Genomic DNA, 19663 nt, shown 5'->3' on the forward strand with positions numbered 1-19663 from the left:
CCTGGCCTCAAGTTATCCACCTGCCTTGGCCTGCCAAAGTGCTGGGATTACAGGTGTGAGCCACTGTGCCCAGCAAGTAGTCCTGGATCTGACTAGCACATTTGCCCTGTTTGAAATGAGGACTGGAAGAAAGTACGGTGAGAAACCAAAGGCTATAGTAACCGAATAATGTGATGCATTGCCTATCCAGATGTCCCAGTTTTTTTTTTTTTTTTTTTTTTTTTTTTTTTTGAGACAGGGCTTCATTCTGTTGCCCAGGCTGAAGTGCAGTGGTACAATCAGAGCTCACTGCAGCCTCCATTTCCCAGGTTCAAGTGATCCTCCCATCTCGGCCTCCCTGAGTGTTGGGATTATGGGTGTGAGCTACTACTGCTCCTGGCCCCGGATCCCAATCTCTATAAAAACTAAGCACATACTTTATAAGAAGGATTTCCCTCATATAGCATATTTATAAAAGTTGATTGGTTATTGAGATGACATCATCTTTTGTTTAATGTTCTGGTCTCACCAGAGCCTTTATAACGTGTTGAACCTTCTTGCCCAGCCAATCAGATGGAGGAGTTTGCTGTGGAGTACAAGATCATCAACCCCAAGGCTATCACGATGGGGCAGCTGTATGGGTGCTTTGACCAAGTGAGCCACGAGTGGACGGATGGTGTCCTTGCCAATGCTTTCCGGGAGCAAGCGTCTTCACTCTCTGATGATCGCAAGTGGATTATATTTGATGGGCCGGTGGATGCTGTCTGGATTGAAAATATGAACACTGTTCTGGATGACAATAAAAAGGTAAGTATTGAGCCTGATATCACTTTTCCATGAGTGAGACATAAACTCTTTTATTGAAGTAAGCGACTGATCAAAACTATATAGAGACATACATGTATTGCACTAAGAGTAAATGCCCCACAGGAGAATAATAGTAATGAGTTCATGAATTATGCTCTGTTTGTACTTGTAGTTGGTAAGCTAAACATGTTTAGAGACCATGTTGAATAGTAAGCCTTAGGGTTGGCATCGGTTTGGACTCCTAGCTCTGCAACTGAGCTGCGTTTTACTGAGCAAGTCGCGTAACTTCTCTGAATCTCAGTTTTCTCATTTGTAGAAACGTAGTAATAAAATGAGGTTGTTGATACTTAAATGAGATTGCACATACATAGTACCTGCGGGATATGTTTTGGTTAACTATTGCTATGCAACAAACCACCCTAATACTTAATGGCTTAAAACAACCATTTCTTTTCCTCATGATTTTGTGGGCTGGGAATTTTCAAAGGGCTCAGCTGGCCGGTTGGTCTCTCTTTTGATGTCAGTTCAGACAGCTCAGGTTAGAAAATCTGCATTCAAGATGGCGTCTTCACTCAATGCCTGGTGGCACAATCACATTCGGCCCCTCTTTCTCTCTCTCTTTTTCTTTCTCTCTAAAAATTATACCTCCTCTTCCAGGCCACTTCTCATGGCTTGGGCTTTTCACTTGGTGGTGTCTTGGTAGTGGCACTACTTATGCGGTGGGTGATTTCCAAGAGTCAGGAAGTGGAAGTTTCCAAGATATTAAGGGCTATGCTTAAAACTGATAAGCATCACTTTTTCTGCATTCTGTTGGTCAAGGAAGTCTCAAGTCCTGACCAGGAAGTGGAAAAATAGACTTCACCTCTTGATGGAGGCAGACAAGTCACATTGCAAAAGTGCATATGGACTGGGCCCTGTAGGCTCACACCTGTAATCCCAGAGGCTGAGACAGGAGATTGCTTGAGCCCAGGAGTTCGAGACCAGTATGAGCAACATAGTAAGCCATCTCTACAAAAAAAAAAATTTTTTTTTAATTAACTGGGCATGGTGGTGAGTTCATGTAGTCCCAGCTATTCAGGAGGCTGAGGTGGGAGGATCACTTGAGTCTGCAAGTCAATGCTACTGTGAGCCTTCATTGTGCCACTGTGCTCTAACCTGAGCAACAGAGAAAGACCCTGTCTCAAAAAAAAAAAAAAAAAAAAAAAAAAAAAAAGCATATGGGATGGAATTTATGTAATTTGCCCATTACAACACAGCTCAATAGCAGAGTTAGGAGTCCAAACAGATGCCTGCACCTTTGGGAAATACAGCAATCTTTGGAAAAATACCACCAATCTTTGGAAAAATAAGTACAGTGGTACCACAATAAGTATAGCACCACGGTATGTATGGTGGCTAAAAGAGCTTGGACTCTGGAGCCAGACAGCCTGGGTTCAAATCCTGGCCTTGCCACTTTCCCACTATGTAACCTCAGACAAGCTATTTAGTCTGTTGAAGCCCCAATTTCATCATCTGTAAAGTAGGGACAATAGTGTCTACCTTATACTGTTAGGATAAAGTAGAAGATGAGATAAGTTACTATTTATACACCTCTTCTGATAGTGCCTGGCATATAGCAAATGCTATATAACTGTTTAAAATAAAATTTATCATCATTTCAAGGAAGAATTCCTTCACTGGATAATCATCATTATCAAATGAAAATATATTTTCTAACTGTGTTTAAATGTCACAAGACTAAGAGTGAGTCATGTTCAACAACGAAAGGGCTAATTATCCAAATTATACACATCCACTAATTATAGCATGTGCATAATTTTGATTATATAACATTCAAAAATGGAAATGTTTTATTACATGATATGGACTATATTATATAAACTAATTGTACAGATGTATCGGTTGGTCTTGAGATTAGAAGTATCAAGACAGTCACAATCAGTGAATTTCCTAATGGTTTCCTCTGCTCTGGGTGTAAATGAAACTACAGTCACAGGTGTGGGTCTGTTTTCGTTTTCTTGATATTCAGAGATGACATGGTTGGTGGTGTCAGCCTTATAACGGCTGTGATCTTCCTGGGGATGCAGGCAGTGACCTATTTCAAGCTGTGTTTGATGCAGGCCAAGTAAGGTGCAGGGAAGTTTTTAATCACAAATTAGGATGAGCATAATGAATCAGTGGTATTTTCTCTTCTCCCCTGGGAGAAGAGGGCCTCAGCCCTTTTCTTATAACTTAAACATCTCACTGGAATCCATTTTGGTGAGTGGGAAACAGTGCCATTGACTTAGTATATATTTCAAGGCTTTCCTGTGTAATTGCACTACTTCCTACAGGCCCTGCTACACACTAGAAATTCTGATGATTTTTCTTTTTCTTTTCTTTTTTTTTTTTTTTTTTGAGACAAAGCCTCCCTCTGTTGTCCAGGATGAAGTGCAGTGGCGCGATCTCAGTTCACTGCAACCTCCGCCTCCCTCAAGTCTCCTGCCTCTGGAGTAGCTGGGATTACAGATGCGTGCCACCGTGTCCGGCTTTTTTTTTTTTGTATTTTGAAATGGGGTTTCACCACGTTGGCGAGGCTGGTCTCCAACTCTTGACCTCAAGTGATCTGCCTTCCTCGGCCTCCCAAAGTGCTGTGCTGGGAACACAGGCATGAGCCACTGTGCCTGGCCTCTTTCATTCTATTCTAAAAAAGATTTATGGACCAGGCACAGTGGCTTATGCTTGTGATCCTAGCATTTTGGGAGGCAGAGACAGGAGGATTGCTTGACCAGGAGTTTGAGATCAGCTTGGGCAACATAGAGAGATCCTGTCTCTACAAAAAATTTTTAAAATATATTATGGTATCACTGATTTAATCTAAAAATGAAAAACAAAAAATAAAAAACTAGACACTTGTGGAGGTACACACCTGTAATCCCAGCTACTCAGGAGGCTGAGGTGGGAGGATTGCTTGAGCCCCAAAGGTCGAGGATGGAGTGACTGTGATTGTGTCATTGTATTTCAGTCTGGGTAACAGAGCGATACCCTGTCTCAAAAACAAATAAAAATTAAAAATAAAAAGGATTTATGGAAAGGCTTTTGCCCCTCCTGCTATGGATTAGTCCATGCGGGTGTTCAAATTCTGGTCTTTTGTGAAAGACTTGAGCAAATAAAAAAAGGATGTGGCTGTGCAGTTAAGTTCGATGTTAAATATTGAGAAAGGCACCAGGAAACTTGGTGAGGTCTGATAACTTCTCGATCCTTCATCTGAGATTGCATCTAAGGTCAGTGATTTCCTGGTCTTCCCATTAAAATTGCAGCTCACAGGCTGGGCGCGGTGGCTCAAGCCTGTAATCCCAGCACTTTGGGAGGCCGAGACGGGCGGATCACGAGGTCAGGAGATCGAGACCATCCTGGCTAACACGGTGAAATCCCATCACTACTAAAAAACACACAAATAAAGTTAGCCGGGCGAGGTGGCGGGCGCCTGTAGTTCCAGCTACTTGGGAGGCTGAGGCAGGAGAATGGCGTGAACCCAGGAGGCGGAGCTTGCAGTGAGCTGAGATCTGGCCACTGCAGTCCAGCCTGGGCGACAGAGTGAGACTCTGTCTCAAAAAAAACCAAAAATTGCAGCTCACTCAACCCTGACTGAGGGTTCTCCAACCCCCTCTTCTACTTAATTTTTCTCCATTTTGAACACTATTATTTTGCTTATTGTCTGTCATCTCCTAGAAGAATATAAACCCCAAGAGGATAGGAAATTTTGTCTGGTTTATTTTATGCGCCTAGAACAGTGCCTGGGACATAGTAAGTACTCAAGAAATATTTATGGAATGAATCAAACCATCTTTGACTGTAGACCTTTTACTTTCAGATGGAATTTAAGCTCTTCCCTTGTCCATTACCCTCTGCTTTGCACTTTTAGCTGTGTCTCATGAGTGGAGAAATTATCCAGATGAACTCCAAGATGAGCCTGATCTTCGAGCCGGCCGACCTTGAGCAGGCCTCTCCAGCCACTGTGAGCAGGTGAGGCAGCCCTCACTGGCACTCCAGGGGACAGTGTGGCCCCACTCACCCTAAGCAGAAGAGTAAGCTCTCAAATTTCACAAATGTCATGAAGCCCTCACAGATCATCTATATTATTATTATTTTTCTTTCCAATTTTTATTTTAGGTTCCAGGGGGTATATGTGCAGCTTTGTTACATGAGTAAATTGTATGACATGGGGGTTTGGGGTACAGATTGTTCTGTCACCCAATTATTCAGGTAGTTTTTCCATCCTCACCCTCCTCCACCCTCCACCCTCCACCCTCAGGTAGGCTCCCATATCTATCGTTCCCTTCTTTTTTTTTTTTTTTTTTGGAGACGGAGTCTCACCCTGTCACCTAGGCTGGAGTGCAGTGGCGTGATCTAAACTCACTGCAACTTCCGCCTCCCAGGTTCAAGCGATTCTCTTGCTTTAGCCTCCCCAGTAGCTGGGACTACAAGTGCTTGCCACCACGCTCGGCTAATTTCTGTATTATTGGTAGAGACGGGGTTTCACCTTGTTGGCCCGGCTGGTCTCAGACTCCTGATGTCATGATCTGCCTGCCTCAGCCTCCCAAAGTGCTCGGATTACAGGCGTGAGCCACCATGCCCAGGGATCGTTCCCTTCTTTGTGTCCACGTGTACTCCATGTTTAGCTCCCATTTATAAGTAAGAACATATGAGATTTGGTTTTCAGTTCCTGCGTTAATTTGCTTAGCATTGTGTTATTTCTCATGCATTTAGATTTGTCATAAAATCAGCCCTCAATCCACACTACTGGTGAGAGTCTAAAACCCAGCGAGTACTTTGGAAACAGTTTGATATTATCTCCTAAAGTTGAATCTCTGTATTCTCCTAAGTACAGACCCAAGGGAAACTTTTGGCATGTGCAATAGGAGATCTGTACAAAAAATACAGTGGCAGAACTCACAGTAACAAACACTTGGAAACAGCCCAAATGCCTGTTAATCAAGTTAACTGGTGGCCAGGTGCGATGACTTATGCTGTAATCCCAGCACTTTGGGAGGTCGAGGCGGGCGGATCACCTGAGGTCAGGAGTTTGAGACCAGCCTGGTCCAACATGGTAAAACCTCATCTCTACTAAAAAAAAAATACAAAAAAATAGCCAGGCGTGGTAGTGGGTGCCCGTAATCCCAGCTACTCAGGAGGCTGAGGCAGGAGAATTGCTTGAAACCAGGAGGCAAAAGTTGCAGTGAGCCAAGATCATGCCACTGCACTCCAGCCTGGTGACAGAACAAGACTCCATCTAAAAAACAAACAACAACAACAACAACAAAAGAGTGAATTAATAAAGTATAAGAGAATCAGAAATTATAATATGTATAATAAAGTACTGAAAAGAACTGCACTGACATGCAACTATATAAATAAATCTTAGTAACTCTATTAAGGACAAAATCTTAGCAATATTATATATAATACAAATAATGTAATAATATAATTATATCTATAAACATAATTATAATTACAATATATTATATATAATATAATGTTATACTATATACTAATATATACTATATTATTATATACTAATATATAATATATATACTGTATGGTTATATGCTATTATATACTATATTATTATTATATAGTAATAAAAGTAAGATCAAAATATTATCTATAGCATGGTACCCCTTTTAAATTGTTAAAAACAACTAAAGTAAAAATATAAACACTTTAGGAACAGACCGGTGGCTCACACCTGTAATCCCAGCACTCTGGGAGGCCCAGGTGGGTGGATCACTTAAGGCCAGGAGTTCTAGATCAGCCTGGCCAACCCTGTCTGTACTAAAGACAAAACCTAATCTCTACTAAAAATACAAAAAAGCCAGGTGGAGGCTGAGAAATGAGAATCACTTGAACCAGGGAGGCAGAGGTTGCAGTGAGCCGAGATTGCACCACTGTATTCCAGCCTGGGCAACAGAGCAATACACTGTCTCCAGACAAACAAACATTTTAGGAACATATAGAAATGCCATAAAACTGTATATGAAGGAAAGAAATCAAGGGGCAGATGAACACAGGATTCAAGGTGGGTAAACCCAGGGGACTAGGTTATTGTCAAGATCCATTAATGCCTAGCATGGTGCCTGACATGCAGTAGATGCTCAATAAACGTTAACCCGTATTAGTAACAAACAAGCAAGCACCTAGACTGGTCCTCTGTGCTTCCCAGGTGTGGAATGATCTACATGCAGCCCCATCAGCTAGGCTGGAAGCCTCTGAAGGATTCCTACATGGACACCCTGCCCTCCAGTCTCAGTGAGGAGCACAAGGAATTGGTGAGCCTCTCAGACCCTTTCCTTCCCCTCCTCCTGTCTCCCTGCTTTTCATCTAGAGGGTCTTCTAGGTACATCTTCAACCTTCTTAGTCCCAGGAGGCAAGAAGGGGCAGGGAATTCCCTTGTTGTCCCCAGTTATCTTGTTTCCTGGCTGCCTGCCATTTTTCCAACTTTCTTCTCCATATGGTAGGCATGGGGTGGTGCAGTCAATTTCTCCTTCCTCTTCCTCCTTCCCCATCACTCCCTGGCTCCCTAGTGGAGAATCCCAGTGCTGAGGAGTGTTCTCTATGGAAGCTGAAATGTCACCTCTTTCTTCATTGCCCCACTAACAGAAATGTCTGTAGAAGCTGCTCTAGAGATGGACCAGGTGTTCCTTTTTGTACTGCCAATTCCCATCCCTGTAACCTGGACTCTGCACCTCCCACCTTGGGGGAGCTGGAACCAGTTAGAAGTGCTTTCATTGCAGCTACTGTGAGCGACCACTCCCTTCTTCCCTTCTCTAAAGAGGTGGGAAAGTTCAGGTTAGGCGGGTACCTGACCACACTCTCAGACCCGGAAGCAGGAAGGGAGTAGCGGTGTCTGTGGTCCCTCTTGCCCTCCCCTGTGTTAATAGAATGCTTAGGAAAGTCTCCCACTGAGGAATCCAAGAAGGGTCTATTCCCACAATGGAAACTCTTTGGGGGATTATGTAGGACGGTTCCATGTCTGTCACCACCTACATACATGGATAATATGTAAACGTGAGTACATATCCACATGCACATTCAAGCACCAGTCCACACACACACACACACACACACCAAAAGCTGCCGAGTCCCCATATATGTAAAGTCATTTAGGGATTTCCCAATGTCCGTGGCACAAAGTTTAACTCCTTATCAGGGCCCATGAGACTCTGTGATCTGGCCCCACCTGCCTCTGCAATCTCATTGCCTGCTCTTTCTCAGCCTTAGCTTAGCAGTCTCCAGCAGTCCTGTCTGGTTTCCAAGACAAGCCCAGGTTTCACCACCTCAAGGCTTTTGCTCTTTTTATTCCTATTCCTGGGACTCTTGCCTCAGTTTATCTCAGAGTTGGCTCACCCTCATCATGTAGTTCTCAACATAAAAATCTCCTCCACCAGGAAGCCTTCTTTAACTACCCTATTTAAACCCTTCCTGTTATTCTTCACCATAACACCTTAGTGTTTCCTGCTAGGACTTTGCATGATCTGTAGGTATTTTACTGATTTCCCTGCTAGGTTAGTTATTTATTGTTTGTCTTCCCTGCCCCTCAGACTGTAAACTCCACGAGAGTTCCTTATCTACCTTTTCCATTGTTTATCCCCAGCACTACTACCGTACAATTAGTAGATGCTCAATAAATATTTGTTGACTGAATTGATATACCACATTTCCATGTATACCTGTATTTTTATATATACATATAAATGCATCTACACATACATGTATTATCCATATAGATCCACACCTAAGTGTGTATTTATTTAGTGATGGCCTTCCTACTTCTTAAGAAAAAAAGTGTATAGGGAAAGTTGCAAATAAAGTATAACAAAGAGGCTGAGTGTGGTGGCTCACGCTTGTAATCCCAGCACTTTGGGAGTCCGAGGCGGGCGGATCACTTGAGGTCAGGAGTTCGAGACCAGCATGGCCAACATGGTAAAACCCTGTCTTTACTAAAAGTACAAAAATTAGCTGAGCATGATGGTGCATGCCTGTAATCCCAGCTACTCAGGGAGGCTGAGGCAGGAGAATCGCTTGAACCCAGGGGGGCGGAGGTTGTAGTGAGCTGAGATCGCACCATTGCACTCCAACCTTGGCGACAGAACAAAACTCTGTCTCAACAACAACAACAAAAAAATTAAGTAAATCAATAAATCTCTTTTAAAAAAGTATAACAAAGGTTAAAAGTTTAAAAAAGCATTACAAGAAAAGCAAGCCGGATAACTTTTTAAAAGAGTAAATGGACCGGAGAACAGATACTAGAGGCAAGAATCATGATACCCCCAAATAAGAACATATAAACCTACCCATACACGTGGTGAATTACTGAAAATGAGCCCCCCAAATTAGCTGTGTACTCTGTTTGACTAATTTATACAGGAGTCCCACCTCACCAGTGTCTATCAGTCATTTGTAAATTAGTTGTTTAGAATTCCTAATACTTTTTATAGAAACAAAGGCAGATACAGTAGTTGGGTTCTAAACACATTTTATGTGTCCTGTAGCTGACCCAGAGTGTTTCCAAGCCTCTCTGAGTATCAGCTCTGGGCAGTGGAATGTGGATGGGAAACTGAGTTAACATGGCCTGTGGGCAACAGTCTTAGGACCCTGAAGGAGGACACTGAGATAGGAGTTTTGTTGCCTGTAAGTTTTCCCCCAAGGCACCTACATGTAAAATCAGCAGTCTAACCAGCATCTCTAGCCTCAGAAAGTAGGCCAAGCTCTTGGTCTTCAACTCACTTGTTGATCATGTCTCCAAGTCTCATGGAGCTTTCTACTTTCAGGTCAATGACATGTTCATGTGGCTTGTCCAGCCCTGCCTGGAATTTGGTCGCCTTCATTGTAAATTTGTTGTCCAAACGTCTCCCATCCACCTTGCCTTCTCAATGATGAGACTGTACTCCTCTCTACTTGGTAAGTGCTAGCCATGATTCTTCATCCACATGGGGGATGGGTCGACCTTGGCTATTTCTTTCTTTTACTTTTTTTTGAAATGAAGTCTCACTCTGTCATCAAGGCTAGAGTGCAGTGGCATGATCTTGGCTCACTGCAGCCTCCGCCTGCCAGGTTCAAGTGATTCTCCTGCCTTGGCCTTCTGAGTAGCTGAGATTAAGGCACATACCACTCTATTTTTTTGTGTGTTTTTAGTAGAGACGGGGTTTCACCATGTTGACCAGGCTGGTCTTGAACTCGTGACCTCAAGTGGTCCACCTGCCTCTGCCTCCCAAAGTGCTGGGATTACTGGTCTACCTTGACTTTTTTCTGCTCCCACCTCTCTTTGGCCCCCATTGAATTACAACAAGACTGGCTGTTTGGTCTAGAACAAGCAAGCCCTTGGAGTGCAGATAGTAGAGTTTGGTAGGGAAAATCCATGTGTTTAGTCTTTGTCTGATATTGATTTTTGGGGGGCATTCTAGTGCAAATTATCCCATTGTTCCTCAGTCTAAGGCTCCTCATTCACATAATGAGAGTAGTAATTCCTGCCCTTTTTACCTCACAGGGATATCCTAGAGGGAGATGAACATAGCAGGACCCCCATCTTACCTCCTCTCTGATAAGAGATTAATATCCAAAAAAAACAAAAAAGTAAATGTAGACTTATTGATCCAGCACTTTCATCTTTGGATATAAACCGCAAAGAATTGAAAGCAGAGACTCGATCAGATATTTGTATAACCATGTTCATAGAACTTTTGTTCACAATAGTCAAATGGTGAAAACAACCCATGTGTCTACTGATGGATGAACAAATAAGCAAAATGTGTTGTAATTTTGCAATGAAATACTACTTAGCCTTAAAAAGGAAATAAATTCTGATGCATGCTATAGTTTGGATGAACACTAAAGCCATTATACTAAGAAAATAAGCCAGTCACAAAATGACGGTGCGATTCTACCTCTATAATGTATGTAGAGTAGCCAAATTTATAAAGACAGAAAGGAGAGTTCTGATTGCAAGGGGGATGAGGGAGGATGGAGGGGGAAGTTATTGTTTAATGGGCAAAGAGCTTCTATATCCAGTTCTGGATATAGATGGTGGTGATGGTTGCACAGCAATATGAATGCACTTAATACCACTGAACTATACACTAAAAATGGTTAGATGGTAAATTATACATCATGTATTTTACCGCAATAAAAATATTGCAGCAAAGGCTGGGCACGGTGGCTCACACTTGTAATTCCAGCACTTTGGGAGGTTGAGGTGGGTGGATCACGAGGTCAGGAGTTCGAGACCAGCCTGGCCAACAACACAGTGAAACCCCATCTCTAATAAAAATACAAAAATTAGTTGGGTATGGTGGCGGGCACCTGTAATCCCAGCTACTCAGGAGGCTGAGGCAGGAGAATCACTTGTACCCGGGAGGCGGAGGTTGCAGTGAGCCGAGATCGTGCCACTGCACTCGAGTATGGGTGACAGAGCTAGATTCCAGCTCAAAAAAATAATATATATATATATATTTATATGTATTCTATATATTTATGTATATTATATATATTTATATATATTATATATATTTTATATAGTGGTATATATATATAAATAAAAAAATTATATATATAAATAAAAATATTGCTCACGCCTGTAATCCCAGCATTTTGAGAGGCCGAGGTGGGTGAATTGCTTGAGCTCAGGAGTTCGAGACCAGCCTGGGCAACCTGGCAAAACCGCATCTCTACAAAAAAATACAAAAATTAGCCAGATGTGGTGGCTAGTGCCTGTGGTCCCAGCTACTCAGGAGGCTGAGGAGGGAGGATCACTTGAGCCTGGGAGGTCGAGACTACAGTGAGCTGTGACTGCACCGCTGCACTCCAACCTGGGAGACAGAGTGAGACCCTGTTTCAAAAAAAAAAAATTGCATGTGATAATGATCTGGTAGGTGATAGGCCCTCTGCCAGTATCAGTCGCCCCTCTGGCCCAGACCCTTCAAAGGCAAAGCCAACCAGTTCACAGCCCTTATATCTATGGCATTCTGCACTCTGTCCTGAGATTCGCTTTTCTCACTTATAGATGAAATCAGGGCAGTAGAAGAGGAGGAAATGGAATTAGGTGAAGGCCTGTCAAGTCAACAAATCTTTCTCTGGCTCCAAGGACTGTTTCTCTTTTCCTTGGTGTGGACCGTGGCTGGCACCATCAATGCAGACAGCAGAAAGAAATTTGATGTGTTTTTCCGCAACCTGATCATGGGCATGGATGATAACCACCCAAGGCCCAAAAGCGTCAAGCTCACCAAAAACAACACCTTTCCAGAAAGAGGTAATTTAGAACCCATTTGTTATGTTCTAGTATAATAGTTTTAATTACGTGTTCTAAATGCAAGCAGAATATGCAGACAGGTGAGCCCTTTACAAAAGCCAAGGAAGGCCAGGCATGGTGGCTAATAAATGTATAAGGAATGACAGAATTAAAATATCATCATTGGCTGGGCATGGTGGCTCACACTGGCAATCCCAGCACTTTGGGAGGCCGAGGTAGGCAGATCGCTTGAGGTCAGCAGTTCAAGGCCAGCCTGGCCAACATCTCTATTAAAAATACAAACAAAATTAGTCAGGCATGGTGGCATGCGCCTGTAATCCCAGCTATTCAGGAGGCTGAGGCAGGATTGCTTGAGTCAGGGAGGTAGAGGTTGCAGTGAGCTGAGATCATGCCACTGCACTCCAGCCTGAGCAACACAACTGGACTCTGTCTCAAAAAAAAAAAAAAAAAAAAAAGGAGTTGGCCCATGGATGGTCCTGAAGTCAGGGTTTTATGGAATACTTTACCACTTTTTTAATTTAGAAAAAGATGATATGACTGTTTTATTTTTGCAAAAATTACCTATAATTTCATCACCAAAACAAAATGAGAAATACAGACCCGGCCGGGCGCGGTGGCTCAAGCCTGTAATCCCAGCACTTTGGGAGGCTGAGACGGGCGGATCACGAGGTCAGGAGATCGAGACCATCCTGGCTAACACAGTGAAACCCCGTCTCTACTAAAAATACAAAAAACTAGCCGGGCGAGGTGGCGGGCGCCTGTAGTCCCAGCTACTCGGGAGGCTGAGGCAGGAGAATGGCGTAAACCCGAGAGGCAGAGCTTGCAGTGAGCTGAGATCCGGCCACTGCACTCCAGCCCCAGCGGCAGAGCGAGACTCTGTCTCAAAAAAAAAAAAAAAAAAAAAAAAAGAGAAATACAGACCCTTGTGTTTTTCTTATTCCTTTCTATTTCTGTTGTGTGTTGACATGCCTTCATATAGGGTACTTACGGTATTAATATTTCTTTTAATTTTGTCATTATAGTTTTTTGTTTGTTTGTTTGTTTATTTTTGAGATGGAGTCTCGCTCTCTTGCCCCTGCTGGAGTGTAGTGGTACGATCTCGGCTCGCTGCAACTTCCGCTTCCCAGGTTCAAGAGATTCTCCTGTCTCAGCCTCCCAAGTAGCTGGGATTACAGGCGTGCACCACCATGCCGGGCTAATTTTTGTATTTTTAGTAGAGATGGGGTTTCACCACATTGGCCAGGCTGGTCTCAAACTCTTGACCTTAAGTGATCCACCTGCCTCGGCCTCCCAAAGTGCTGGGATTACAGGCATGAGCCACTGCACCTGGCCTGCAGTTATATTTTAATATCATATTGAAATGTTTCCAGTTTTGCTACATACGCTAACTTCAAACTGATCATTTAGTGACTATAAATATTCTTATGTGTGTGGCATCATTTCTTACAAGGAAGATGCTTCTTCTACGTAGCTTTTGTTTTGTTTTTCTACCACCCAAGTAAGACATTATATAAAATTTAGAAAATACAGAGAAAGGAATAGAACAAAATTAAGATCAATGGTAATCCCACGCTCCAGAAATATCACTATGTTTTCTTTCAGTTTTTTCTGTATTCCTAGAACAAAAAGATCATACTATAAATACTTCCCAAATAGCTTTACTTTTTGCAATTGTAAAAAAAAAAAAAAAAAAAAAAACGTGTATCAAGGGCCACGAGAGAACTTCCAGGGGAGCCACTAATGTTGCATATCTTAAGAGTGACCTGGATTACACAAATATGTGTATTTGCCAAAACTTAGTAAATGTGGGCTTAGGATGTGTGCATGTCATTGTAAGATTTATGTCAAAGGAAAAAATATATAAATAAATACTGAACACTAGGTAGTGATAAGCACGCCGAAGTATTTATGAGAAAGTGTGTAGATGCTTAACAATTAATTTTGAATTTTTTTTGTAAAAAAGATAGATTAAAGGAAGGATAGAGGGATGACCAGGTATGTACTAAAACAAATAAAAAGCTAATGGTAAAATCTAGAAGGTGAGTATACAAATGTTCACTGTACAATGTCTTCCATGTTTCTGTATGTTTGAATTTTTTCATAATAATGAAATAATGAATGAGCAAGTAGATACTATTACCGCCTGCCACATACTCTTTCTCTGCACAGCTTGCATGCTTCATGTGACACATGGCCATCTGTCAGGTTGTGAACCCCAAAATTCTGAGACAGGTCTCAGTTAATTCAGAAAGTTTATTTTGCCAAGGTTGAGGATGCACGCCTTTGACACAGCTCAGGAGGCCCTGACAACATGCGCCCGAGGTGGTCAGAGCACAGTTTTATACATTTTAGGGAGACATGAGACATCAATCAACATATGTAAGGTGAACATTGGTGCCATCTGGAAAGGCAGGACAACTTGAAGCTGGGTGGAGACTTCCAAGACATAGGTAGATAAGAGAGAAATGGTTGCATTCTTTTGAGTTTCTGATTAGCCTCTCCAAAAGAGGCAATCAGATAAGCTTTTATCTCAGTGAGCAGAAGGGTGATTTTGAATAGAATGGGAGGCAGGTTTGCCCTAAGCGATTCCCTGCTTGACTTTTCCTTTTAGCTTAATGATTTTGGGGGCCCAAGACATGCCCCTTTCGCAAGATGAACCCCATGGAGGCTCTGTCTCTGTACCAATCCGTTAATCAGATTGTCGTGCATTCATTGAGTTTTTGGTTTGGATGATTTTGCTTATTTTATTGTCATAGTAAAATACACATAACACCAAATTTACCATTTTGACCATTTTTAATTGTTCAAATCAGTGGCATTAAATACATTCACACTGTTGGGCACTCCATCTCCAAGACGTTTTTCACCTTCCCTAACCATAACTGTTCTCATTAAACAGTACCTGCCCCAATGCTCCTTCTCCACCCCTACCCTGGAAATAATCATTCTACTTTCTGTCACCATAAATTTGACTGCCCTGGGTACTGCATGTAAGAGGAATCATACGGTATTTGTCTTCCTGTGACTGGCTTATTTTACTTAGCATAATGTCTTCGGCGTTCATCCATGTTGTAGCATGTGTCAGAATTTCCTTTCTTTTTAAGGCTGAATATATTCCGTTTCATGTACACACCACGTTTTGTTTATCCATCTGTCAGTGGACCCTTGAGTTGCTTCCATCTTTTGGCTATGGCAAGTAAAACTGCTATGAACATGGGTGTACGAATACTGTCTTTTGAGTCTCTGCTATCTTTGGTGTTTATACTAAGAAGTGAAAATCTGGATCATATGTTAATACCATGTTTAATTTTTTGAGGAACTGCTGTAATGTTTTCCATAGAGGCTGCAATATTGTACATGCCCACCAGCGATACACAGAAGTTCTGATACCTCCACATCCTCACCAGTTCTTGTATTTTCTCTGTATGTTTTACTGATAATAGCCATCATGGTGGGTATGAAGTTCATTCTTATTTTTTCAGAAAAAAATGTACAATAAAAATATGTGATAAAAAGACAACCACGATTAACATTTTGATGACAATTAGACATTTTCTTATGCATGTATGTATCTCCAGGTTTGTTTTTAAAATATAAAATCATTCTGTACTTTTATCTCCTAGTTTTTCCTATCATTATCAACATTCTAGTGGCCACATATTTGCTTAATTCATGTTATTTCCTCATGATGATTTCCTAAAATAAAATTGCTGAGTCAAGAGGTCGGTAACATTTTAAAGCTTTTGGTTGCTAAACTTCCCTTATGCCTCACTGAGTATTGTCTTTTCAAAATCTCAAGCAATTTGAAATATGAAAATCATATCTCGGCCAGGCACAGTGGCTCACATCTGTAATCTCAGCACTTCTGGGAGGCTGAGGCAGGCGGATCACTTGAGGCCAGGATTTTAAGACCAGCCTGGCCAACATGGTGAAACACCGTCTCTACTAAAAATACAAAAATTAGCTGGACTTGATCATGGGCGCCTGTAGTCCCAGCGATGGGAGGCTGAGGCAGGAGATTTGCTTGAACCTGGGAGGCAGAGGTTGCAGTGAGCTGAGATATCACACCACTGCAATCCAGCCTGGGCGACAGAGCAAGACTCCATCTCAAAAAACAAAACAAAACAAAACAGAAAGTCAAGCAATTTGAAATATGAAAATCATTTTGCATTTTAACTTTCTTCTCCTTTAAAAAAGTTTTAATAGACTTTAGTTTTAAATTTATAGAAAAGTGTTGCAGAAAATACAGAGTTTCCATATGCCACTTCTCCTCACCCACGCAAACACAGTTCTCTCATTAACATCTTGCAGTACTGTGGTATTATAGTTACAATTGATGAACCAATATTGCTAAATTATTATGAACAAAGTTCATAGTCTACATTAAGGTTCATTCTTGTGTTGTATGTCCTATGGGTTTTGACAAAGATGTAAATGTCACATATTCACCATTACAGAACCATGCAGGATAGCTTCACACAACCCAAAAAATCCTGTGCTCCACCTCTTCATCCTCCCTTCCTTCTCTGATCCCCAGGCAACCACTGATCTTTTTACTGTCTCTATAGTTTTGACTTTTCCAAGACATGATATTCTTGGAATCATACAGTATGTGAAATTTTTAGACTGCCTTATTTCACTTAGCAATATGCAGTTGAGGTTCCTACATGGATTTTTGTTCTTTGTTAGATTGCTTCTTTATCACTTAATAATATTTCATTGTACGTATGTTTATCCATCCACCCATTAAAGGACATTTTGGTTTATTACAATTTTTGGTACTTATAAATAAAGCAGTTATAAACATTTATGTAAAGGCCTTTTGTGAACATAACTTTTCCATTAATTCATTTAGTAAACACATGGACATGCTATTGCTGGATAATGTTAAGCCTGTGTTTACCTAGACCAAGTCAAGAAGAACAGATTTCTTAATAATTTGGGGTCTTTCTATTAATAAACATGGATTATCTATTTATTTAGACTGTTTTTTATTTCTTTGGCTAGAGTTTTATAGTTTTCCTCATATAGATCTTGTATATTTTTTGTTAAATTTATACCTAAGTAGTTCCTTCTTTTTTGGAGTTAATGTAAATGGTATTGTGTTTTCATTTCAAATTCCACTTGTTCATTGCCTGTATATAGAAAAGCAATTGACTTTTGTATATTTATCTCATATCCAGCCATCTTGCTACAATCACTTATAAGTTCCAAGTTTTTTTGTGGATTCTTTGGGATTTTTTTTACATAATTATGCCATTGACAGACAGTTTTATTTCTTCTCTCCCAATATTTTATTTCCTTTTCTTGTCTTATTCCATTAGCTAGGACTTCCAGTATGATACTGAACAGAATTAATGAAAAAGGGCTTCCTTATCTTGTTCCCAGTCTTAGGAGGAAAGCTTCTAGTTCTTGGCCATTAAGTGTGATGTTTGGCTGAAGGTTTTTTGTTGATATTCTTTATCAAGTTGAGGAGTTCTCTCTGTTCCTAGTTTACTGAGAGTCTTTGTCATGAGTTGATGTTGGATTTTGTCAAATGCTTTTTCTGAATCTATTAATGTGATGATATGATTTTTCTTCTTTAGCCTGTTAATGCAATGAATTACATTACTTGATTTTCAAATGTTGAGCCAGCCTTATATACCTGGAATAATCAAGTGGAATAAATACCACTTGATTATGGTGTGTAATACTTTTCATATGTTGTTGGATTTGATTTGCTAATATTTTGTTGAAGATTTTTGCATCTATGTTGATGACAGATACTTGTCTGTAACTTCCTGTCTTATAATGTCTTTATCTGGCTTTGGTATTAGCGTAATGCTGGCCTCATAGCATGAATTATAAAGTGTGTCCTCTGCTTCTATTTTCTGTAAGAGATCGTAGAGAATTTGTATCATTTCTTCATTAAATGTTTGATAGAATTCACCAGTGAACCCATCTTGGCCTGGCACTTTCTCTCTTGGAAGGTTGTTAATTGTTGATTAAATTTCTTTAATGTATAAAAGCCTATTCAAATTATCTATTTCTCCTTATGTGAATCATGTAAATCATGTCTTTCAAGGAATTAGTTTATTTTATTTATCAAATTTGTTGCTGTAAAGTTGTTCATAATATTCCTTTATTATCTTCTTAATGTCCATAGAATCAGTACTGATGGCCTTTCTTTCTCTTTCTTTTTTTTTTTTTTTTTTTGAGATGGAGTTTTGCTCTTGTTGCCCAGGCTGGAATGCAATGGCACGATCTTGGCTCACTGTAACCTCATCCTCCCAGGTTCAAGTGATTCTCCTGCCTCAGCCTCCCAAGTAGCTGGTATTAAAGTCATGTGCTACCACGCCTGGCTAATTTTGTATTTTTAGTAGAGATGGGGTTTCTCCATGTTGGTCAGGCTAGTCTCAAACTCCCGACCTCAGGTGATCCACCCACCTTGGCCTTCCAAAGTGCTGGGATTACAGGCGTGAGCCACCGTGCCCAGCCTCATTCTTGATATTAGTGCTGTCTTCTCTTTTTTTCTTGGTTAACCTGTCTAAAGGTTTGTTAATTTTTTTTTTTTTTAACAGATGGGATCTGCCCAGGCTGGTCTCAAACTCCTGGACTCAAGTGATCTACCCGTCTCAGCTTCCTAAAGTTCTAGGATTACAGGCGTGACCCACTGTGCCCAGCCTGTCAATTTTATTAATCCTTCAAAGATGCAGCTTTTGTTAATTTTATCTATTAATTTCCTATTGTCAGTTTCATGATTTCTGCAATTATTTTTATTTCTTCTGTTCTGCTTCCTTTTATTTAATTTACTCTCTCTAGTTTCCTAAGATGAATGCTTAGATTATTGATTTTAGGTCTTTCTTTTTACACGGTGGCTCATACCTGTAATCCCAGCACTTTAGGAGGCCAAGATGGAGGATCACTTTAGCACAGGAGTTTGAGACCAGCCTGGGCAACATGTCAAAGTCCTGTCTTTACAAGAACAAACAACGAAAATTAGCTGGGTGTGGTAGCGAACACCTGTCGTCCCAGCTACTCAGGAGGCTGAGGCGGGATGATTGCGTCAGCCTAGGAGTTGGAGGCTGCAGTGAGCTATAATCATCCCACTGCACTCCAGCCTGGGTGACAGAGTAAGAGAGTGAAACCCTGCCTTAAAAAAATTAAAAAGTGTTTTATTGCCCAGGATGTGTTCTATCTTGGTGAATGTTTCATGTGAGCTTAAGAAAATATGTAGTCTTGTGTTGTTGGATACAGTAATAAATGTCAATTTGACCCTGTTAATTGGTGAGGGTGCTCTTTGGTTTCACTATATTCCTACTTATTTTCTAACTGTTATCTGCCAATTACTGATTGACAGGGGTTGTTGAAGTATCCAGCTATGATATTGGATTTGTCTATTTCTCCTTGAAGTTCTATCAGTTTTGCCTCATGTATTTTGGCATTCTGTTTACATTTGAAAAGTGAAAATAGTATCTAATTTAAATTTCTTCTTTTTTAAATTAGAAGTGAGGTTGAATTATATATAAAGTGGTAGTTTGTTTTTCATATGTTCTTTATTTAATGTTTTGGTAGGTTTTGTTTCTGTTTTGTTTTTAACAGACTGTGTCCCCT

The 19663-nt window shown here is 40.9% G+C and overlaps 1 protein-coding gene across 2 annotated transcripts in view; it reads left to right on the plus strand.

Annotated features, from left to right (window-relative positions):
* DNAH3 (dynein axonemal heavy chain 3) overlaps positions 1 to 19663 on the plus strand; it is a 207683-nt gene that overhangs the window by 113819 nt on the left and 74201 nt on the right. For both annotated transcript variants that reach the window (XM_050772636.1, XM_050772637.1), the window contains exons 36-40: positions 545 to 786; positions 4691 to 4791; positions 6989 to 7094; positions 9597 to 9726; positions 11825 to 12070. In XM_050772636.1, the coding sequence (XP_050628593.1) occupies positions 545 to 786; positions 4691 to 4791; positions 6989 to 7094; positions 9597 to 9726; positions 11825 to 12070 (825 nt within the window). The remainder of the gene's footprint in view (positions 1 to 544; positions 787 to 4690; positions 4792 to 6988; positions 7095 to 9596; positions 9727 to 11824; positions 12071 to 19663) is intronic.

The sequence above is a fragment of the Macaca thibetana genome, chromosome 20 (genome assembly GCF_024542745.1).
Source record: "Macaca thibetana thibetana isolate TM-01 chromosome 20, ASM2454274v1, whole genome shotgun sequence".
NCBI classification, from domain to species: domain Eukaryota; kingdom Metazoa; phylum Chordata; class Mammalia; order Primates; family Cercopithecidae; genus Macaca; species Macaca thibetana.